The sequence below is a fragment of the Serinus canaria genome, chromosome 18 (assembly GCF_022539315.1).
Source record: "Serinus canaria isolate serCan28SL12 chromosome 18, serCan2020, whole genome shotgun sequence".
In the NCBI taxonomy this organism is placed as follows: domain Eukaryota; kingdom Metazoa; phylum Chordata; class Aves; order Passeriformes; family Fringillidae; genus Serinus; species Serinus canaria.
In genome coordinates, this window is record NC_066331.1 from 9,249,329 (window position 1) to 9,273,657 (window position 24,329).

The window sequence follows — 24,329 nt, forward strand, 5'->3', positions numbered from 1 at the left end:
TCCATCTCCAGGGCTGATCTCCATCTCCAGAGCTGATCTCCATCTCCAGGAGTTCCTCTCCATCTCCAGAGCTGATCTCCATCTCCAGGATCTCCATCTCCAGAGCTGATCTCCATCTCCAGAAGTTCCTCTCCATCTCCAGGGCAGATCTCCATCTCCAGGAGTTCCTCTCCATCTCCAGGAGTTCCTCTCCATCTCCAGGAGTTCCTCTCCATCTCCAGGACTGATTCAATTTCCAGGGCTGATCTCCATCTCCAGAAGTTGATCTGAGCTGCAGGGACACATTGGAGGGGCTGACAAGCAACATTTGAAGCCCCTCTGCTGCACTGAGCACCTCAGGTAATGCTCACACCAGCAGATTTGGCCCCCAGAATCCACACAGCTGGAAAAGAACCCCAACACCATGATGGCCATTATTAATCCTAATTAACAGCGTGGAAATGCAGGTGCTGGCTCTTTCCTGAGGGGCTTTGCTTGGCTCCCAGCAGCTTTCCCCCAGAGCCAGGCTGCCTGTGGGGCATTCCTTGGCCAGCACAACTGGAGGGTCAGGGGCCAAGCTGTGTGCTCAGTGTGGTGCTGGCCTTCTCCTGCAGCTTCCCACCCCGATGGATGATCCAGGGCTGTGCCCATGAGTGCTGAGCCCCAGGGCAGGGCTGGAGCTGAGCTCAGGAGAGCTTTCCCCAGGATGGAAAAGCAGCATGGACATGCAGAAGATGGGGGAGGTACAACTCTTCACAAAAGCCACATCTGGCCAATATTTTAGGCAATAAATGCTGTGAGCTGGGGAGTGCAGCCTTGTTACTGCCTGGCTGAGGGGAATGAATTCTGCACGTTGGTTTCTGCAGAGTTTTCTGCCCTGGTGTCATTGACTTCTTACCACCACATGGGTGTTTCTGTATTTCAGCAGAATTCCCCACTCCTAATCTGGATAGTCCTTTCTGGGTGGAGTGCAAACCCCAGGCTGTTAACTCCGGATAACCGTAATTAAAAGAAAATAAAATCAAAGGTGCTCAGAAAAGAAATGGAAAATTTTTCTGTGGAAGCCAAAAGATTATATTAAACTTCAGTGGTTTAATAAAATATTATGAAGTTTGGGAGCATATTTTCCCTGGGACTTAATCTGTTTATACATCTAAAAAAGTAAATAGAATATCATTTTACTTGACCACACAGCAAACCTGATACAGGGGGGGCTTCCCCACTGTATATATTTCTTGAGGAATTCCTTTCCCCTCGGGTTTCACACACTGTGAGCTGGGACAATCCTGAACCACCCAGGTCAGGGCAAGCAGGAATTCTTCCAACTCAGAGGAGAAATGCTGTGGACGTGGCAGGGCCAGGGAGAGCAAAGGGGTGAGCACTGGGGGAGACAGGGAGAGCTGAATCTTTGAGGGATACCTGAATTTTTGAGGATTTTTTTGCCAATTAAAGAAAGGAGTATGGCATTGACCTTGATGTGGTGCAAGACAAGAGGTCGTGGGAACAGTGCCAGGGATGCCACTGGGGAGCTCACAGAAGGCACAGCCATGGAGGGAGTAAGGTTTAGGAGACTAAAATCAGACACAAATGGGTAATTTTGTGGTTTTCCCACCTTTTTCCATTAACCTGCCCCTTCTTTCCAGGTTGCTGCCACCAGCAAAAAGAGAGCACAGCCTCTCAGTACCCGTAAACTTTATTAAATGTGTGCTTTTTCATTCTCAAATTAAATTAAATTCTTTTTTTTTTTTTTTTCCACACTGAAATAGCACCAAAAGGAGAAGGATGACAGTATCACCAAGGGAAGGGGAGGGAGGAGAGAAAACCCAGAAGCTGCTGCAGACAATCAAGGAATGTTTTAATGGTTAGGAAAATGGGCAATGTCTCCCCTTCACCTGGAGACTTGATGGTGTGAAGTGTGTATGTGGGAGAGCTGGGAACCAGGGCAAGGCAGAATCACCCTGTGCAGGGCAGGAAAGGCCAAATCCTGCTGGGAATTTGACTCCTTAGTGCTGCACCACCCTGGCATCAGGCAGAGGAGTCTCACAGGCTGATCCCCATGGTGAATAAACTCCTTTTATCTCTGTAGATCATGGAGTGGCAGCACTTCCACAGCAGCTGAGGAAATTCCCCGTGGCACAAAATCAGCACCAAGGACACCAGGGGCACAGCAGCCCCATCCCTGCCCTGCCAGGAACGGCAGGGATGGATTTCACAGCAGCAGACACACCTGGTATTGCCTTGCCAGACTGCACAGGTAAAGAAAACATCATTTCTCTGATTTTTTATTCAGTGGAAAAAGAGAGCAAAGAGCTTCCCCACCCTCCAGGTCTGTCTGAAAGCTGCTGCTGGTGGGTTAAAGGGAGATCTCACCCCAATGAGCTGGGCTCTACGAGCCTGTGCCAAAGCATGTCAACAGCAGAGGGGGAAAAATGATTTTTGAGGGCTTTGGGGCAATGCTGGTGCTCAGCACCTCCCAGGAAACACTCCTGAGGTCTCAGTGCAGGAGAGCTGTGCTGCCTTCTGTGGCTGTGTCTGTCTCCTCAAAGATCAGGGAACCAGGGGATGGTTTGGGTCGGAACCCACCACAAAGCTCATCTCATTCCAGGGACCCCTTCCACCATCCCAGGCTGCTGTAAATCCAGTCTGGCCTCAGACACTTCCAGGGATGGGGAATCCACCACTCTGGGCAGCCCAGGCCTCACCACCCTCATTGTGTAAAATTTATCATCAGTTTGGCACCTGATGCTGATAGAAAGGTCGGTGTGGGTTGGTTTTTTTTCCCCCCTCAAAACAAATCAAAATTTTGGATTTTGTTCTAAAATCCAAATGTTGTGTTGTGGATAAGCTTGAGCTTCATCAGTGCCTAATGGCAAATTTGATTATTGAGACCAGAAGCACTTTAATAACCTAATTATTTTCTCATAGTTAATGTTTAGATTTTTCTGCCTTTTTTTTTTTTTAAAGAAAAACACTTTTTATTTATAGCTACTTTTGATTTCTCCTCCAATACACATGCTCAGCACTGCAGGCCCAGGAGGGATGTGGTTTTCAATAGTTTACCTCCAATTCTTCTTAGGTTAAAATAATCTAAACTTCATGGCTGGATTTTCAAATAAGCCTAAAGAGTTTAGAGGCTTAAATGTTATTAGAGTTCAAAGCAATTTGGTTGCATGACCTCTTTTTAAAAGCCATTGTTCATATGTGGAGGGATTTTCAAAACTACTTATGGCCCAGATCAAAACCAATCAATCAGAGCCCCAGATCCCTAAATAGCTTTACAAGGTGTGCAACAAGGCATTCAAACCCCTGGAAACTGAAGCATTTAGGGGAAAGTATTCCTTGATGTGCTGGGAGGAGTTTTTAAAGGCACATTTGATGGGCTTGTGCACATCTCAAGGCTCTGCTGATTTAATGGCAGGGATCTGGTGGCAGGTGCAGATTTCAGCTGTGAAAAATGCTTGGTGCTGCTGCACTTGTGCAAGGTGGGGAGAGCAGTCTGTGGCCCTATAAAGCTGCTTTATGGCAGTGCAAATGGGACTGTGTGGGAGAAAACAGCAGCATAACTGTATTGATTTTTAAACCATCACACTGGAAAGGGATGTTTGTATCTGTCTGCTGGTTTTGGGGGGGTAGGGCTCAGTTTGTTCGTGGCACTGTGGTTTGGATTTGTGCTGGGAACAGCACTGACAACCCAGGGGTGTTTTCATTGGGGCTGAGCAGGTCTGACACAGCATCAAGGCTTCTCCTGCTCCTCCTGGATGGGCACCAGGAGCTGGGAGGGGACAGCCAGGAGAGCTGACCCTGCTGGAAGGGGACAGCCAGGAGAGCTGACCCTGATGGAAGGGGACAGCCAGGAGAGCTGACCCTGCTGGAAGGGGACAGCCAGGAGAGCTGACCCTGCTGGGAGGGGACACGGCCAGGAGAGCTGACCCTGCTGGGAGGGGACACAGCCAGGACAGGTGACCCTGCTGGAAGGGGACAGCCAGGAGAGCTGACCCTGCTGGGAGGGGACACAGCCAGGAGAGCTGACCCTGCTGGGAGGGGACAGCCAGGAGAGCTGACCCTGTGGGAGGGGACACAGCCAGGAGAGCTGACCCTGTTGGGAGGGGACACAGCCAGGAGAGCTGACCCTGATGGATGGGGACACAGCCAGGAGAGCTGACCCTGCTGGGAGGGGACACAGCCAGGAGAGCTGACCCTGCTGGGAGGGGACAGCCAGGAGAGCTGACCCTGATGGAGGGGACACAGCCAGGAGAGCTGACCCTGCTGGGAGGGGACACAGCCAGGAGAGCTGACCCTGCTGGGAGGGGACACAGCCAGTTCTCCTTCAGGAAAGAACTATTGTTTTCTCATTCCTTTTTCTGGACATGATTCTTGCTCACCTTTTCCCAACCAACCCTTCCTCCAGCCTATTTAAGACTGGCCCAACTCAAAGCATTCATCATTATGGCTTACCCCACGTCTTGGACACCAAGAAGTTTCCTGCACATGCCTGGTGGGAGGGTGGGTACCCCAAACACCTTCAGGGTGTGCCATGAGCATCATCTCAGTGGGAAACCTCCTTCCCATCCCCAAAATCCCTTCAGATGGGCCCCTCTTAGGGAAGAAAACCCCTCAGAACACCATTTTGCAGTCAGAGGAGCAAAAGGGAGGCAATGGGGAGCCCTGGTTTAGAGCCAGCTCCTGTGAATGAGGCTTTTGACTACCTGGCAATTTTCATTAGAGAGTCAAAAGAATCATTTGTGTTCTTTCACTTTTGGCTACCAAAATTATTTTCTCTCAAAACAAAACAAAGGATTATTGGTTTTGGCTTCCTTAAGAGGAAAAATAAGCTTGGCTGATGAAAAGAGCTTGATTTAAGGGGGGTAAAAGTAAAACAAAAAAAAATTGGATAAGTGGAAGCAAAATTCACCAAATGTTTCATGCAATAAAAAATCCCCCAAGGTAACATTTGGAAAGCCAAATTAGGTATTAAGCCACCTTTGTTTTATTGTCAAAAGTGGTGAGGTCTGGCCAAAATGGCCCTTGCAACCAAAACCTGGCTGAACTTTCAGGAAGGCTCTGAGCTACCCCAAGCACCCCTGTCACTGCTGAAAACTTTGCACCTGTGTTTTTTCCAGAGGCTGTGCCCACTGAGGGAAGCTGCTGGTGTCAGGAGGACCAGGCTGTCCTCCACAACCTCCTTTTCTGGTCTACACAACCCTTCTTCTCTGAGACAAGAAAGGAAACAAAGCAGTGTAAAAAAAAAAAAAAAAAAAGAAAAAAAGCAAAGTGTGTTTCAGCACAGCTATTATTATTTTTTTTCCCGTATTTCCCCCCCCAGCCTCTCTACTGATAGGTAAAAAAAATAGATATATATTATATTATATTTTCCTTTTCTTAAATTATTTCTTCCAGCCTCAGTCCCAGCCGAAGTCCTGCCCTGTCATCTGGTAGAACTTCATGTTGAAGGGCCTGTAGAAGTCCCGCAGCCTCTGCACCACCTCCTGGTCGATGTCAGGGTGGGTCCTGCCTTTTGTCTTGCCCAGGCAGTGGGGTTTGCTGCTGCCCTCTGCCTTCTTCAGGCACGGGAAGCCCTTGGTTTTGTTGAAGTAGAAGTGTTTGTCCGTGATGATCCTCTTGAGGCCCAGAAAGTCCTGGACCCTGCCCAGCTCCCCCGCGGGGTCGCGGATCAGCCTCTCCCCGCTGACGAAGAGGATCTGCCCGATGGGGAAGTGCAGCAGCCAGTTCTCCAGGTGCTTGGCGTAGATGCCGATCTGGATGGCGCTCCACGAGGTGTCAATGAGGCCTGTAGTCCTGTTTTTGAAGGTCAGGCTCTCAAAGGTGGGGATGTCAGGCTTCTTGGAGAGCGTCTGGGTGTAGTCCGAGATGGCTCTGGTGACGGGGTCCCGCACCACCACGATCAGCTTGGTGCCCTTGCACATGGAGGAGATGCGGGCTGGGGCCTCCTTGGTGACAAAGTAGCTGGGGGTCTTCTCCATGGTGATCTGCCCCTCCAGTGTCCTGGGCATCAGCTCCCTGCAGAGGGGGAACGAGGGACATGTCAGTGCCAAAGTGTGCGGTATTCACCTGCCCTCTGAGCAGCTGAGACAAGCAGGGAAGAAGGAAAACACAATTGTTATCCCTCTTGCTGTGCCAAAGCAGAATGCAATGTGGAGATGGTTTGCCCAAAGTGAGGATGTTTTGTTCCCTTTGGCCTGTCAGGGCCAGGTGTGTGTGGGACTGTCAGGGGACAGTCAGAGAGAATCAGAGATGGGTGCAGTTGTGAGCAAGAGTGAGTGCCTGGCAGATTCAGTTTACAGTATAATAAAGTAATTAATTAGCCTTCTGATATCAATGGAGTCAGATGCATCATTCTCTCTCCCCTTCGTTGGAGTCACCTTTGATTTACAATAAAAGTGCCCTGGGTGGGGTCGGGGAGCTGGATGTGGGCAGAGCTCTGGGGGGGTTCTGGGGATCAAGGGCAGGATAGTCCTGAGCCTCTGATGGTCCTCCTGCCTCTGGCCCAGCCCTTCCCTCCTTGCTTTTATTGTCAGGAGAGCCATAGCCTGGAGAAAAGGAGACTCAGGGTGCCCCCATCACTCTCACAGCTCCTGAAAGGTGCCTGTGCTCAGCTGGGGCTGGGCTCTCCCTCCAGGAACTGACAGAACCAGAGCACACAGCCTGGAGCTCCACCAAGGGAAATACAGGCTGGATATCAGGGAAAAGTGTTTTCCAGAAAGGGGATAAAGTTCTGGAATGGCTGCCCAGGGAGGTGGTGGAGTCCCCATCCCTGGGGGTGTTTAACAAAACCTGGATGTGGCACTGGGGGCCAGGGTTGGGTTGAGGTGTTGGGGCTGGGTTGGACTGGATGGTCTTGGAGGTCTCTTCCAACCCAGTGATTCCGTGAATTTTGTGTGAATTCAGGTCTAATTCCAGGTAAATGGGCAGTGAAACAAAGTGGGAAATCAAGGAGGAGCTCAGGTGTTTGCAGAATTCACAGAATGACCAGGTTGGAAGAGACCTTCAGGATTATCGAGTCCAACCCATCCCCAACCCCTCAACTAAACCCTGGCCCCCAGTGCCACATCCAGGCTTTGTTAAACACCCCCAGGGATGGGGACTCCACCACCTCCCTGGGCAGCCATTCCAGAACTTTATCACCTTTCTGGAAAACACTTTTCCCTGATATCCAACCTGGATTTCCCTTGGTGCAGCTGGAGGCTGTGAGCTCTGGTTCTGTCAGTTCCTGGAGGCAGAGCCCAGCCCCAGCTGAGCACAGGCACCTTTCAGGAGCTGGGAGAGTGATGAGGGCACCCTGAGTCTCCTTTTCTCCAGGCTGAGCACCCCCAGCTCCCTCAGTTTTCCTCACAGAGTTTGTGTTCCAAGCCCAAATTAATTTTGCCTGTTCAAGCCCTCCCCTCTGTGTGGGATCCCACCTCCCTCCTTGCAGTGGCAGGAACACAGCCCATCTCAACCATCCTAATGCCCTTCCCCTTTAAATTCCTCCCTGCCCACATTGGGGTTTCCTGCACAGAGGCTTAAATTCCCTGGAATAACAGTGAACTCCTGGAGTAACAACACTCCCTTCCTGTAGGACAGGGGAATTTTCAAGGGACAGGATGCAAGAATTTATTTTTTGGGATTTCCAAGGAGGCAGCAAGTTGGTGCCACATAAAAATGTGCAACCTCAGCCCCCTGACCTCAGCAATTTCTTTTGTTCACCCAAAGACTTCCCACACAGCAGCTGCTTTGGGAAGCTCCCCTGGAGTGAAGTGGGAAGGGGTTTGGGGCTTGGGCCAGGGTCCATCTGCTCCATGGTCCCCTTGAGAATTCAGAGCCCTCCTGGGCCAGGATTGGGTGTGATTTGCTGAGGAGCCACAGGATTTGGTGGTTGGATACCCTGAGCTCCTTCATGTGAAACAAGGCACAGCAGGAAGGTGTAGGAGCCACAGGAGCAGGTGACTGCCAGCTCCTCTCCCTGTCCTCCTCATCCCTCCTGCATGCCACACCACATCCCACCCTCACACTCATCACTCCTGCACCACTCCCAGACCCACTGATGCCTCAGGTTTGGCTTTTCTATTTCTCAGACTCTGTGCTGCTTTAGTGTGTGGGTCTGAGCTTCATATTATGGGATGGTGAGCTCTGTGCACAGAGCAGGGAGACAAAACAATTCCTGCTCCAGCTGGGCACCAAGGACAAATGATCCCAATCTCAGGCCAGGAGCACAAACCCCGTGGGCTGGAGAGAGAAAAACAAGGGTGGGACTGGATGGGCTAAAGCTGGGCTGGGACAATGAACTGCAAGGTGGGAATGGAGCAGAGCTGATCCCAGGGAGAGACCCCGTGCCCGGCCGGGCATTTTGGGGCCATTTTGGGTCATCTTGGGTGCAGCCCTGGCTGGGCTCTGGTGCTGCCCAAGGTGGATCCATGGAGGAGATCCTTGGAATAAATCCCTGCTTTGTTCTGGGACTCTGCCCACCCTCTGTTCTAGGTCAGCTTTCTCAAGAGCATCTACAAAACACCAGATTCCCACCACGTGGTGACACACAAATCCATCCTCAGCAGATTCCCTCTCCACAGCTGATCTTCCCACGCTCCTGTCCTTCCCAGGGGGGCTGGGGGATGCCTGGGGGGTGGCTGCAGCCCCAGGGAGGGTCACCACGATGCCACCAGCAGCTCTCCTGGCAGCTGCAGCCCCCACACCCTGCCCCCTTGGCTGTGACCCCGCGTTGATGAACTGCTCCCTGCCACCATCCTGCTGCAGCAACATCTGCTTTGCAAACCTGAACAATATGCCAGCAAAATTGAACCCATCTATCAAAAAAAGGCAACAATGAAAAGCCAACAGCAGCTAAAAACAGCAGTAATAACCAAACCCCAGGCTGTTACGTTACAAATGAGAGAGCAAGGAATGGCCCTCCCTAAAGCAATTCCCTTTGCAGCCACCCAACACCGGGGCTGAGCTAAGATGTGCTCCCAGAGAAGTCAAACCTTTGCTGAGGGTTTCTGTCTGGGGGAAACTCCAAGAATTTGGGACCTTCAGGCTGAGGAATAAGCAAGCTGAGGAGGATGGAAGATCTCCCACACATCCTGAAGATGTGAAGACAAAGGGAATCACCCTGCCAAGAATGTGGTGTTAGAGCACCCAGGGGCCCTCTCTGCTTTCATGGCTCGGGATGAGCTGCCAATGGATGTGATAACAAACACCTTAAAGCAAACTGCAAAGGGCAAATCTGCCTCTGTTAGCTTTTCCATGCTCAGCAGCTTTGCTGCAGCTCGATTTTCCTCTGGAGAAATGTCCAGGGTCTGGCTGGGATTTGGAGACCCCAGCCTGAGGCAGTGGTGGGAAAGGAAGTCTGTGCTGTTTTTTAAGGAGGTGCCACTGAAGGGGTCATTGCAGGGAAAACTGTTATTTAAAAAATGCTGCTCCTTCTGAAAGAGCCCCACAGCTCTGCAATCAGCCTTGGGTGCTGTGGAAAAGGGAAAGGAAGGGTCAGATCTGCTCCCAGAAACGCAACAAGGTCACGGGGTGGATGGGACCCTCTAGAGAGGGTGGGGCAGAGAGGGAAAATGAACTGTCTGAGGGGGCTTGCTTCATCTCTGACTTCTCCTCAGAAACAGTGCCAGAATTCTGCCTCCAGGAAGGAGCCAGCCACGGTGGTGACAGGCATGTGACAGGGCTGGCAGCCCTGGGGGAACACAGAGCCTTCTCCATCACTGAGCTAGCAAACAAGCAGGACAGGGAAACTGAGGCACAGCCAGCATCCTGGCTTGGTGCAACCTCACTCACAGCCCCACAGGGGTGTGTGCTGCTCCCTGGGCCTCTGCTGCCACCAGCAACTCATCCTCTCCATCTTCTTCTTCTTCTCCTCCCACTCTCGGAGTCTCTGTGGTCGAGATGACCCTGAGGTGTCAGAAAATCTCTTTTTCCCAGCCCTGGGATGGAAGAAGGAGTCAGGATTCTTTGGTTCTGCTTCTCAAGGTTGTTTATTGTCTCTTATCTGTTCCATTCTCTCTCTGCCCTGCTGAGCTCTGTCCAGCAGGTCGGGTTGTGGCTCAGTCCCTGCCCTTGGGCTGCTGTTGGATTTTTATACTAAGAACTAGCTGTGCTTTATTTACAATAATTTCCCAATCCCTATCACCTTTGTTAGACAGTCTGTCTCCAGAAGTGCCACCATCCCAGCAGAAGATGGAGGACAAGAAGAAGGACAAGGCACTCCCAGATTCCTCCATCTTGACTCCTGAACCCCCATTCCAAACCCCAAAATTCTACGTTTCCACCCCGTGACAAACTATTATTCTACTTAAACTCTCGTGGCTTGTAAATCTTCATATAAGGCTGGTAATTGTTTCCATGGGCTAAAATCCAAGGCACAGGTGTCTTTGGCTCTGTGCCAAGGTCTCTGAGCCCCTTGGCAGGGTCTGGAGTCCTCCAGGGCAGCCAGAGGGATGTCCTGGGTTCCCACACCCCACCATCTCTCTTTTTCTTCCATATCATTTTAAGCAGTGACTCTGCAAGTGGAATTTATAAAAACCCAAAACCAGCTCTCACAAGCACTCCCCTTCCCCCAGCTCCAGCCCACACTCCCAGAAGTGCCATTACAGCATGTTCAGGAGATGATTGAAAAGAAAGATGCTCTAGCAAGAGTGATAACTCCATCTAACCAGGAGCATGGATGGATGTATAAATTCAAAAATGCTGCCTAAAGAGATTAATTCCTCCCTCCCATGAGGCCAGCTGCTAAGCCCAGGGGCTGTGCTGCCCCAGCAGCTCTCACAAGGCTCTGGATTTGCTTTGATGAGCTGTGAGTGTGCATGGGAGTCAGCTGAGCCCTGCTCTGCCTTCCTTCAGATCTCAGGTGAAATCAATACGTGGAAAGATGCATTTCAGGAAACTGAGAGAAATTAGAAAAAAAAAAAAACTTCCAAGAAAAGCTGTGAGAGTGAGGAAGCTGAAAGGAGAGGGGCAAAAGATCAGAGAGGTCTGCAAGGGAAAAAGGAAATCAGTCACGGTGGTGTTGGATGTAAAATCAAACCCAACAGCAAAAGGACACTCTTGCCACTGATTTTAATGAGGATGGATTAAGCTGAGCTTGGAGCAAAGCAAGAGGCAGGAACAGCCCTGGGAGAGGACAAGGAGCCCTGGGTGTCTGCTCTCCCTGCTGCAGAGGCATCCTCTCGGCACAAAGATAGAGCTCAGGGAAATTCTGGTGTTATTGGAGGGATCTGTGATACAACTGCCACCTCTCAGAGGATGCTGCACCTCACAAGACAAGCCAAGGGCCTTGGGATTTCCTTTGCCTCTGCTCTTCCACCCCCAAGGAAGCACAGCAAGCCATGCAGGATGAGGGTGTCACCTGCTGAAATATTTGTGGTTTTTCCCTTGCCTGTGGTCAGAAAGGTGTCCAGCAGCACTGCCTCACTCCCACTGTCAGGAAACAATCCCTGGATTTTTGTTCCCTCAGGATGTGCTGAGGGGGCTGCCCTGCCCCCCTGGCATGGTCCCTGTGCCCAGGGCAGTGAGTTTCCTCCTGTCCCTGTCATATTTTCTGAAAAATCCTCTTTGCCCAGGATTCTTCTCCTGGGAAGCTGAGAAGCCTCAGAGAGAAATGAAAACCATAATTATCTGATTGCTGCTCCTGTGTTTGCTGCTCTGGAAAGTGGTCTGGAGATTGTTTACCAACAGGTGATTGTCTGATTGGTGTCCCTGCCCTTGGTGTCCCTGCCCTTGGTGTCCCTGCCCTTGGGGTCACTGCCCTTGTGGGCACTGTTGCTCTAGGACACAAAATAAAACTATGTGGACACTGGAATCTCCAAGGTGAGAAGAAGGGCAGGTTAATTTTTTAGTTTAATATTTATAGATTTTTAAAAGTGACAGTGGATTGGAGGGTGACAGTGCCACCTCTCCAATGACACTGGACAAACCAACAGCCCATCACATTTCTCCTCCTCCTCCAGAAGAGAACATAGAACAATAATTATTTACAGAAAAGCACGTGAGAAGGTTTGTTAGAAGAATGTAAACATCAGAAGGCTTGGAAGAACTTAGAGAACAGGGAGACAGGTGTCCCTGCCCTTGGTGTCACCGCCCTTGGTGTCCCTGCCCTTGGTGTCCCTGCCCTTGGGGTCACTGCCCTCGGTGTCCCTGCCCTCGGTGTCCTTGCCCGTGGTGTCCCTGCCCGTGGTGTCCCTGCCCGTGGTGTCCCTGCCCTTGGTGTCCCTGCCCTTGGTGTCCCTGCCCTCGGTGTCCCTGCCCGTGGTGTCCCTGCCCTTGGTGTCCCTGCCCTTGGTGTCACCGCCCTTGGTGTCCCTGCCCGTGGTGTCCCTGCCCTTGGTGTCCCTGCCCTTGGTGTCACCGCCCTTGGTGTCACCGCCCTTGGTGTCCCTGCCCTTGGTGTCACTCCCCTCGGTGTCCCTGCCCGTGGTGTCCCTGCCCTTGGTGTCCCCGCCCTTGGTGTCACCGCCCTTGGTGTCCCTGCCCTTGGTGTCCCTGCCCGTGGTGTCCCTGCCCTGGCTGCAGAGCTCGGGGCAGCAGCTGCACACAAGGAGGGGGCTCTGCTCAGCAGCCCCGTGCCCTGCTGTGCCTCCCGTGCTCAGCTCCTGCCCCTGCTCTCCTGGGATGCAGAGCGTGTGGATCAGAGCTCGTTACAGCACGCAAACCCTCTGTCTAATTGCTCTGATGAATTATTGACAGGCTGGGCTGCTGCTTTGAGGGCAGCAGGTAGTGGGGAGCACATTGCCCAGGGACCTCCTTGTGCTCACAGGTGATCCCCATGTCCCAGCATCCCAGTCTGGGAGAGGAATCTGTGCCAAGAGGTTCCCAAAAAACCCACCCTGCTGGAAAGCACATCTGGAGAGCAGCAGTGCCTAAGTGCTATTGACAAGCAGAAACTCCCTGGTGTCCTTAGCCCTGCAAGCCATTGATTTTCTCTGCTGGAACAAGAAACTCATCTGAGCTGAGGCAATCACAGGTGGCACCTCCAGCTCCTCTGGGCTGTCCAGGTGCCCTTTGGAGAAGGGTGTTTCAGAGCTGTTTTCTCTCCAGTGGCTAATTGCTGGTAAATCCCAGCCCTCTGCCCACCAGGAACAGATGAAGAGTCCCAGGGCTCTTGGTCACAGCCCCTTCAACATGTGTCCATCCTTGGTATGGGAATGGAGACACCACCAGGCATCTTCTAAAGGATCTTTCTGTGCCAGGGCTGGGGCTGGGGCTGGGTTCATCAGCTACTCAGCAGTGCTTGGTGTCACTCCCCGTGGTGTGACATCCCCTGGGCTGGCCAGGAGCTCTTTAACCCAGCCTTAGGGCACTCCCAGCAGCTCCAGTGAGGGGGGAAGTCAAGCACAAACTCCTCCTGTCCCATCAGACCTGGACCCAACACTCATCACCCCTGCTCTCCCCAGCACCATGGTCAGTTTAACTCCAGCAGTGGGCAGAGCTCCACATTTCAGGCAGGAGCCTTTTGCCAAATTCTTGCAGCACCAGCTGATTCTTACAAGGGAGAAAACCAGGCTCAGAGTGATTTCATCACATTTTCAATGCCATTCCCAAATAAAAAGGGATTCTTCATCACAACCTGCTGGCTCCCCTCGCTGTCATGTCAGGCCAAAGGAGGATTTTATTATGATCCATTTACATCCCTTGCAAGTGCAAATCCAGAGCTCCCTTCTGCCATCCCACCACACAGGAGGGCCAGTCCCTGCTGAGGATGTGGCTGGACACAAATCCATGAACCCAGCACCCCCTAAAGCAGAGCTTTGCTGGCAAGTCCTTGCCTGTTTGTCCACTGCACCGTGGAGAGGGAGCTCCCAGCCTCTTTCCATCCCACAGAAGGATGCCAGGAGCCACAGCCTTGAAGGCACCAGCACAGCCCTTCAGCCTGGCCCTCACCTTCCTCAATTACAATCTTAAACCATCCAGTTTTGGCACCTGCACTGTGATTTTTGTTTGTTTTAAAGGCGTGCCTGTGTGGGCTGGGGTTTGTGCCCAGCCAGGATGTGAACAGAGCAGGAGATGGCACGTGCTCTGAAAAGTTCAAAGAGCAAAGACTGAGGGATGACCCAAAAATGGCTACAAATGGCCCAGCACCTGACAGAAACAAATCTCAGTCTCATTCTTCCTCCCTAAGGGCACCCCTGAAGTGTTACAGGGGTGCATCCACCCTGCCATCCTCACAGGAGCTGCTCCTGGGCTTGGAGGGAGCAGGACTGCACCTTGCCCCACCTGGACCTGGGGGACCCTCTTGTTAAAGACCTTTAAAGACCTTCAATTTATTATGGTATTTATTAAAAACTTTCAATAGACACACCCTGGGCACTCCAAAGCCTCCAAGAGGAGCTACACCCAAGATGGACAATGCTCAAGAGTTTTTCAGACAATTTTAAGTTTGCTCCATTTACACATCAGGTGTTAATCCTCCAGTTACAGCTTCAGGTAATAAAGTCCTATTCCCCCAGTTTGCTCTCCCCTCCAATTCAATTTTCCTTGTACTTTTTGGGGCCAGAGGCTGTAGGGTGCCCTTGAGTTTCAGGCCCAGAGGAATTGTTTTGTCTGACCAAAATGTGAAGGCAGTAGCTGACACTTTATATGGAGTTTAGAGCTATGCACCAATGCAGGGCAGGATCTGAAAAAGTGCAGGATCTGCAGGCTCTGTAATTGGGAGAGTGTGGAAAAACCTCCATCCCCAAACCAACCTCATGTCTCTCTCACTCAAGGATCTCCAAGACCACACTTTTCAGCCCTGACTAAGCAAATCATCTTAAGGAGGAAGGTTAAAGAACTGTTTGTTATTGGAAGTGTCTCCCTCTTTAGGATTTCTTTTTTTTTTTGATAAATTAACTCCAGCTCCATTACTTCATGATATATTTCCCCTGACATTTAATTATACTTACACCAAACACATTAAGCCAATCAGTCTGAACAGCTTCTTATTAATATGCAAATTTCTCCTTTGAAAAGCCATGGATCTGTGAAAAAAATCTCCACAGGCTTCAATTAGGCCCTTTTGGGATGTTGGGAAGTTCCCTGAGAAACACCCTCCTGGCCCAGGGCAGGAACCCAGCCCCACAGACAGTGGGAATGGGAAAAGAGGAGGCCAAAGCACCTTCAAAGGTCTGGAGGATGAGCATGAGAGGCTGAATTTTGCAAACCAACAGGGTGTTGGCAGCTTGTCCCCATCCCAGCACCTTCCATGGGAACCACTGCCTGTCCTGTGTGCAAGCCATCCTCTGGGGCTATAAATGGGAGCATCACGTGGAGATGCAGAATATTCCCTGAAAATTCAGCTTTGAGCAAAAACAAACAGAAATCTGGGTTCTTATTTCTCATCCATCCCAGCACCTTTCCTTGCTGCTTGTCCTGTGTGCACATCATCCTCTGGGGCTATAAATGGGAGGTTCACGTGGGAGTTCCAGAATATTCCCTGAAACATCAGCATGATTAAAAACAAACAGAAATCTGGGTTCTTATTTCTCATCCATCCCAGCACCTTTCCAAGGGAACCACTGCCTGTCCTGTGTGCAAGCCATCCTCCTCTGGGGCCATAAATGAGAGGATCATGTGGAGATGCAGAATATTCCCTGAAAACATCAACTTTGAGCAAAAACAAAGAGGAATTTGGGTTGTAATTTCTCATCCCAGCACTTTTCCATGCTGTCTGTCCTGTGTGCAAGTCATCCTCTGGGGCCATAAATGGGAGGATCATGTGGGAGCTCCAGAATATTCTCTGAAAATTCAGCTTTGAGCAAAACCAAACAGGAATTGGGTTCTTGTTTCTCATCCCAGCACCTTTCCATGCTGCTTGTCCTGTGTGCAAGTCATCCTCTGGGGCCATAAATGGGAGGATCATGTGGGAGTTCCAGAATATTCTCTGAAAATTCAGCTTTGAGCAAAACCAAACAGGAATCTGGTTCTCCTGGCGCCATGGGCAAATGGGACATGATTTGCATTAGGCAAATAAATTGAACTACACAATTAACCATCTGCCCTGGAAGAGATTTAAGATTTGCTTTAAAGCATCACTTCCCTCCACTCTCACATCCATCTGAAGGCTGCAGGATTTTCTGCTGGGAAACCAACTGGGAATTAATTCATTGAATCATTCCTATAATTGCAGGGAAACATCAGTGGAGGTACCAGAGCCAGGGTGGCCTTTGGACCCACGGATGTGTTTCCTGTGGATTACACCAATGGACAAACCACAAAACTGCTTCAAAAGCTCCCAGAGCCTCCAATTCCCACCAAAAGTCTTTAGTCACCAAACCAAGATGATTTCCTGGGAGTTGCTGAGAGCCACATCATCATCTCAAGGAAAAGTTTAATCTTATTCCAAGAGAAGTTGCAGGTTTTCTTAAAAAACATCTGATTTTCTGTAATTTTTTTTATTCCCCGCAGTCAGACATCAAGATCAGAAATACACTGCAATCAGTGCACGGTATAAATAGTCCAATTTTGGGAAACAGCTCTCATGAGCAATAAAGAAACCCAATTTACTGTGCACTATAATAAAAATATCTCTTTTACCATATAAATCAAACCAAAGTGAACAGATTAAAAAAAATAAACTCAGCCCCCCTGGTTTCTGCCCACAGGCAGAAGCAGACTGCCCTGGGGAAGGGCTTGCCTGCCCTGTATAAATATCTACGAGAGCAAATCTGTGAAAAATTGCAGCCACCACTTTGTTTTCTAAAGGTCCCAGTTTATCCTTGGTCAGAAGAAGGAGGGCTGGGGAGAGGTCGGCCAGAAACACAATCCTTTCCTGTATAAACACACAGGCTGGGCTGGCTTTAAGTGCATCATATGGTCTGTATTTTATATGTGTATATTGAGAGAGAGAGAGAGAGAGGAAGAGAGATTTTTCAAGCCAGTCAGAGACATAAAGTGATCTTATATCATCTAAAACCAACAATCAGACTCGGAAGGGGGACCTTGGGGCAAACATCCCAGCTGGGATTTTTCCAAAAGCTGGGGGAGCTTTGATTTGGACAGCTTCTCACCACCTAGGCTGCTGAGGAAATCCATCCCCACCACAGCTGAGTGTCCTGCAAACCCATGTACCACCAGCCCCACGGGGTCCTGCCAGAGCCCCAAACCCAAATGTGCCCTGGGGACACACACACACTCCATGGCTGATGCCAGCAGTTTCATCCCAATGCCTCTTTCTGCACCCAAAACTCAGGGAATCTCCACTGCTTAGGGAACTTCTGCCCCACCCCAGAAAATGGGAACCCAAACCATCAGTTCTCCAGAAAGTCCTCCAGACAGACAAACCCCAAAAATCAGCCAGCTTGGAAATAGCCCCCATCCCTGGGGCTGGGGATGCCTCTGCTCACATCCTGATCCCTCATCAGCGCTGGGGCTCCATCCAAGCCAGACAAAAGTGAAAAGTCAAAAAAGTGACACAAACAATCACCCAGAAGTCAGGAATGATTCCAGAAAGGCCACAATCAAGTGAGTGTTCAGGCCAGCAAAACTGTTTATTGTGTGGCATTCACATTCCCTGAAAAAATCCCTTCGCCCAGGAATTCTCTCCTGGGAAGCTGAGAGGCCTCAGAGAAAAAGGGAAACAATTCTGATCTCATTGGCTTCTCCTGTGCTGTGCCCATGTGGAATGTGTTTGGGGATTGTTCACCCACAGGTGATTGTTCCATTGCATTCTGCTGGGAGTTGTTTTCACTCTTTGGCCAGTCAGGGCCAGGCTGTGTCAGGGCTCTGCAGAGAGTCAGGAGTTTGCATTATTATCTTTTTAGCCTTCTGTCAGTATCCTTGCTGTATTCTTTAGTATAGTTAGTACAGCATTCTTTAATATAATACAGTATCATAAAATATTAAATGAGCCTTTTGAGAGCATGGAGTCAGATCCATCATTCCTGCCACTGGGCATCCCACAAATCCAATACCCTGGGGCTCAATTCAAGCCAGTCAAAAGTGAAAAGTCAAAAAAGTGACACAAACAATCACCCAGAAGTCAGGGATAATTCCAGAAAGGCCACAATCAAGTGAGTGCTCAGGCCAGCAAAAACTGTTGTTCCTTTGTCTCTCCCTACATTATCTCTGTCCCCTGGGAGCTGCATTATTGCCTGCAATACATAATGCAATTTGCTCCTTTTCCATGTCTGCCTGATTTTCCCCTGGTGCCTGGGCAGGCTGTGCACACTCACTGCTCCTGCCATGGTAAAGGAGAAGGGTGGGAGAGGAGATAGGGGGGGAAATGGAGCTGGAGACAGGGCTGGTGGTTGAGAAGCTGCAGCCAATGTAAAGGAGAATAAAATGTTGTCTGAAAATTGGAAAGACACAGAAAAAACACTAAATTGGGGTGATTTATGAAAAAAAAAACAAAAAGAAAACCAACAAACCCAGTGTTCCTCCATTCTCCTTCCCTCTGAAGAAATGCCACCAAATCTCAGAGACTGAAAATGAGTGCAGGGACTAAACCAGCTAAATTAAGGCAGCTGAGAAATAATATTGGCAATGGGCAGTGGATGCAGCAGGCTGGGACCCACGGGGCTGTACAGCCACACCTGGGGGGTTCTGGACACCCCTGTGTCTCTGGAGATGGAGAACTGGCTGCTGGGCTCTGGGGAGCAAGGAGATGGATTCTCTCCCTTGTCTGCATAGGTAAAAGGATCTGCCAGCCAGGATATTGCTGTGGAGTCCTCAGCAGTTCAGCAGAGATGATGACAAAGCTTTGGAAATTCCAGTGGCACGCCCTGGGCTGCTGGAGATGGTGTGTGCACATCTCTGTGTGCATCTGTGCCTGCTGGGGTTTGATGAAACACCCAGACACCTCAGAGGAGCTCACTGCTGAGAACAGAGGTTGTTCCTCAAATTATGCTGAGAAGTGACTTTTTTAATGTATCACTACACATCTCCTGCTGCTGCATGGCCAAAACCCCTTTATTTGTATTACAAAAAAGGGAGCCTGACCTCAGGCTATGATCTAAAATACATAGAGTCACACAAGTTTACTCTTGCAGTGGCTCTTCACCCTTCCTGTGCCAATTCTTTGTCCTTTTGCTAAATGAAATTTTAATGGCTAGGAAAGGGCTCCATACTTTCATTCCCAGAGCAAAGCAGTCAAGTGCAAAGGGGGGAAAAGTCTCCAGAAAGCTGAAAAACATTCTTCCTGGCTAATCTGCAAGTTCTGGGCAAGGCAAGGGCCAGTGCTGAGGCAGCTGCACAGGGAGGGACACTGGTGTCTCCAGTCCCTCAGCCAGGGCAGGGAGTTTAGCCATCACTCACAGGATCTTGCAGCAAAGAGCTCTTCCCTGAGATCAGCAACTCCCCCTTCTCCAGGGAATGCATCACTGTCAGAGCCATCTCTGACATATTTCAGAGAGGTTTAGTTTGCAGATTCCACGAGGAAATGGCCCAGCAGCAGCTCAGCTCTGCCCTGCAGGTCTGCACCGAGCTCAGGTTTGTGTCACAGGGAGGGGATGGCTCAGGCTGGGCAGAGCTGGGACACTGGGGCTGCTCAGAGTGAATACAGCTCAGGAACGTGAAAGGGAGAAATGAAAAGAAAAAGAAAAGGAAAAGAAAAGGACAGGAAAAGAGAAAAGAGAAGAAAAAAGGAGGAAAGGAGGAGAGGAGAGGAGAGGAGAGGAGAGGAGAGGAGAGGAGAGGAGAGGAGAGGAGAGGAGAGGAGAGGAGAGGATAGGAGAGGAGAGGACGAGGAGAGGAGATGATCGGCGAGTAGCGGAGAGGAGAGGCCGAGGCGCTGAGATGAGAGGTCTGAGGAGAGGAGAGGCGAGGAGATGAGAGGTGAGTGATGCTGAGAGGCGATGAGCGGAGAGGAGAGTTCATGGGATGCGCTTAACCGGAAAGGAAAGGAAGGAGAAAAGAAATATTCTCCAGAATATGGATGGATTAAAAAAACCCAATTATTGACCTCAGGTTCATAAGTCACCTTGAGTCATTTGGATCCAGGTCAATAAACACTGCTGTTCCTCACCCAGCTCTGAATGTGGGCTGGGGGCTTCAGATCAGCTCCTGAAGTTGACTCCAGGATGACTCCAGCCTCTCCTTTCCCAGGGCTGCCCTGCTTAGCAAGACCAACCCTCCTCCACCATTCATTTCTCAGCATCCAAAGACAAAACCCCCTTCCTCTTCCATCACACCTCCCTGGGAACACGTTGGGAAGCGCAGGAAGAACAGCCCAAGGCCGGGCTGACACTCTTGAGAGAGGCAGGGATTTCAAACCCCAGAGCCCACCCCGCAGTCACCCATCCCCCATGGTGGGAAGGGGCACACAGGGACCCCTGGCACGGTGTGATCTCTCCATTCCAGCATGGAGGGAGTTGGAAAAGGATTCTGAGCCTTGGGAGCTCAGGTCTTCTGCTCTCAAGGCACTTTGGAAAGCCCAGACAGGACCCCTGGAGATGAAGATTTTGAAGTGTGATCAAAGAGCCCTGACATAGCAAGGGGGATTAATGTTTCTGCAAACGCACAGTGAAAGCTTCTTAGTTACTCCAGTGGGGCTTTTTCCAAAGGGGCCTGAGGGAGTTAGGCACTTAAAGCTCCCTCAGATCCTTTATTTAGTTTGCAAATCGTGCACTGGAGCAGTGTGACCCCTGAAGCATTACTTCTGGAGCGTGTCTGCTTGAGTGAGGAGCTGAATTGATCCTGGCTCTATTGGTGGCCTCCTGCAGCTGCTCCTCCTCCACACCAGGGAGAGTCTGCCTGCAGGAACAGCTGAGGGGACAAAGAAATAAAACAAGACACCTCACTGGAAACATGGCGATGGCTGGGAGCAGCTCCAGGTCTGATCCCTTCCACAGGGGGTTGTGCTGGACATTAGGAGCTGGAGATGTGAATGATCCCTCCTGGAGGGTCTCACCACCACCTCTAGGAAAGCTGCAGGGATCACTCATTTCATGACTTTGGTTACTCTTCCCTGTTGTGCTGTGAAGCTGTATCCTGTCCCTCAGGATATAGGGATAGGATATTGTGCCAACTTCTTCCTTCCCCTCCCTCTGCCCCCTTGCCCCCTTTCGAAGTGCTCTCTGTCAAGTTCCACATTCCAGCAAGGGCATTGGGTGATTGGCAGAAGTTCCAAAGATGCTTCTCAGACCTGGGGTCATTGGCCTGTCCAGGTGTCACTGTCCCCTGAGACCCTCCCCCTCCCACCTGGTTGGTGGCTCACCTCTCCTCTCCCTCCCCCTCCCTGTGGGTTTAAAAGTCACAGAGACCGTGCTGGATTCTGTTGGAGCTGTTACCAAGGTTCAGAGCTCTGTCACCCTGGAATAAACTCTGGATTTAACCCTCCAGCAGAATCCGCTCCCTTTCTCTTCACCATGGCCTGAACCCTTTCCACCAGAGGTAAACTGAGTTTCTACCATGCCTGGACTCATTCTGAGTGCCCAACTGCAACTTCAGCCAGCCCAAGGTGTCTCTGAGGTGGAACATCCCCAGCTGCTGCCTTTGGTCCAGAGCAAGGGCTGGATGAGCCCAGGCAAATTCCACCCAGCAATATTGGGATTTTATTCCAATAGGTCACTGCTCTCATCTCCCTGATGTGTTTTTTTTCTCCAACTCCAGCTTTTACAGTCAAAAACTGTAGAAAGAAGTCATGGTGGAGGCTTTGTTCCCCAGCTGGTTTCATCCTTGTGATGCCCTAATCATTCCTACCACCACTTCCAGTCCTAGAGTTCCAGCTTCAGACATCCCAGCTGTCCCTAGGAAGCTGCTCCAGTGTGAGACAGGAATTTACACCCCAAAGGAGGAAGGTTTGCTCCCTCTCCTTTGGGGCAGCACCACGCTGGGCTCCTACCCCGTGCTGCTCAAAAGGTAATTGTCACTTTCTGCTCTAAGGGTCCCAATTTTGGAAAAAGCAGCACAAGGAAGCTGGAAAAAAAACCCCAGAAACAATAAACAAAGAATGTTTGTTTTCACACAAATATCCCTCATCATAATCAGGATAAGCCTACTACTAAAAATAATAATAATGAGAAATGCAGATCATGGGCTGGCTGCTTTCCAAGCCTTCCCACAGAGTCCCCTGGGCTTCACCTCACCCACCTCATCCCCACAAACTGCTCAGGGAGCCCAAGAGGGAGCACAACACCAGCAGGCTGTTGGGAAGCAGGGCACACATGTGACATGCCATTGTCCCTAATTTGATTAATGAAGCCATCACACTAACAGAGCGTCCTACACACCCCCAGCACCTCGTTCCTAACCCACACCACAACTTCCCAGCACAGCATAAATCCCCCAATCCTTGCCTCTCTCAACTTTGTCAGGTAATTGTTTATGAAAAGATGAATGTACACAATAATACTGGGTGAAGGGAGCTGATGTATGTGGTGTTAATGAATGAAATAATCAGTTTGGCAATAACTGGCATGTGTATTTGTCAAAAGGGAGCCAGCAGGACATTAGCATTCTGCAGCCACCAAACCTTTATCTCCTGGCCTTGTGTTTGACAACCGCCCCCAGATAGTCCATGAATAAAATCCAGAGTAGTACCCAGACATAATTAAACTGCCAATGTGGATGTACCTAAATGAACTTGATATCTTAATGACACTAGATAGCAGGGGAATAATGAAGGCAGTGTGAAAGGGACGTGCATAATGAGCCCAGCCACGGAGGGACTGCAGCTCCTCGTTAGCACAGCCAGCCCTGCCCCTGCTCCCACGCCAGCCCAGGGCCAGGGGACACTGCCAGCCTCACCCAGGTGCTGAGGACACAGTGCCACCCCTCAGGGGACAAGGGCTGCTCCTGCAGGGCTTGCCAAAGCTCAGGGCATGTCTCGCCCTCCCTCCTCCAGAAATCCCTCCTTTGCCCTGATGCCTTGGGAAGGCTGACCCAGTGCAGAGACTGGAAAGAGTTACAGAATAAAGCAGGGATTTATTCCAAGGATCTCCTCCATGGATCCACCTTGGGCAGCACCAGAGCCCAGCCAGGGCTGCACCCAAGATGACCCAAAATGGCCCCAAAATGCCCGGCCGGGCACGGGGTCTCTCCCTGGGATCAGCTCTGCTCCATTCCCACCTTGCAGTTCATTGTCCCAGCCCAGCTTTAGCCCAGCCAGTCCCACCCTTGTTTTTCTCTCTCCAGCCCACAGGGTTTGTGCTCCTGGGCTGAGATTGGGATCATTTGTCCTTGGTGCCCAGCTGGAGCAGGAATTGTTTTGTCTCCCTGCTCTGTGCACAGAGCTCACCATCCCCTGGTGTGAAGCTGAGACTCACACACTAAAGCAGCACAGAATCTGAAACATAGAAAAGCCAAAACCTGAGGCATCAGCCCCATCTCTCTGCACCTAACCCTGCCACATCTGCTCCTCCAGAGAGCTCTGGCATGCTGCAGTGCAGACATGATTTTAGGAGTACTTAACATGATTAAATTACCAGACATGCTCCTTTTTAATGGTTGGTTTTTTTTTTTTTTTCCAGCACAGAGATGGTTTTCAAGGAAACAAGCTGTTCCTTGGGGATGGGCAGCTCTGAAGATGTCCCAAGATAACTCAGCAGCACAGAGCCACAACCCCTCATTCCCAGCCCAGCCACTGACACCGAGCCAGATATGTCCTCTCCCAGCACCTCTGGGTGCAATCCTTCCTCCAGAGGATGCTGAGCACCCTGACAGCCATCCCAGCTGTCCTAGAAAGTGAGGAATAGAGTGAGACAGGGATGTACACCCCAAAGTCAGGTTTGATCCCTCTCCTTTGGGGCAGCACTCCTACCTCACACTGCTCACAAGGGAATTGTCACTGGCTGCTCTGATGATTCCAGTTCTGGCAGCAAAGGAGTGGTGCAGAATAAGTATCAGTCTCATTAAGGAAATAATAAAGGGAAACTGGAGCACGTGCTACAGGGGAAGGAGCACTCCCCCTGCACACAGGATGCAGCCAGGCTGGTTTTTGTCAGCAGCAGAGTCCCTGCCTTCTGCTGAGAGAATTCCAAGATATTTGAATACAATGAGCTCAGCATGTAGGAAAGCAACTGGTGCAATAGGCTCAGCTTGACTCTGTTGGGATGGAACTGATGGAAGGCTCACAAATTGTCACAAAGCCAGCGTGGGAAATGTGACCTGGAACAGCTCCTGTCTCCCTCTATGAAGCAGATTAGGAAAAATTGCTTGATGCAGGTGGGAAAAGTAGAGCAGGTTTGGGGGAAACCATCATAAATCCCTGAAATGTTCAAGGTTAGGCTGGATGGGGCTTGTACAAACCTGGGTTGGAAGGTCTGTAAGGCCCCTTCCAAGCCAAACCACTGGTGATCCTCTGATTCTACCCAAGTCCAACACAGCCAGGACCTGTCACTGACATCTTCTATGAAAAATCCTTTCCTTAGGATTTTTTCCTCCTGAGAAGCTGAGAGGCCTCAAGAACAAACTGCAAACAATGATTATCTGCTGCTGTGGGATGC

General features: G+C 50.5%; 1 protein-coding gene across 1 annotated transcript in view; it reads right to left on the reverse strand.

Annotated features, from left to right (window-relative positions):
• Window positions 1-1,656: 1,656 nt before the first annotated feature.
• The window catches only part of HS3ST3A1 (heparan sulfate-glucosamine 3-sulfotransferase 3A1), a 37,995-nt gene continuing 15,322 nt past the window's right edge, over window positions 1,657-24,329 (reverse strand). Inside the window, exon 2 of the mRNA XM_050981409.1 lies at window positions 1,657-5,997. Within this exon, the coding sequence (XP_050837366.1) occupies window positions 5,379-5,997 (619 nt within the window). The 3' untranslated portion in view covers window positions 1,657-5,378. The remainder of the gene's footprint in view (window positions 5,998-24,329) is intronic.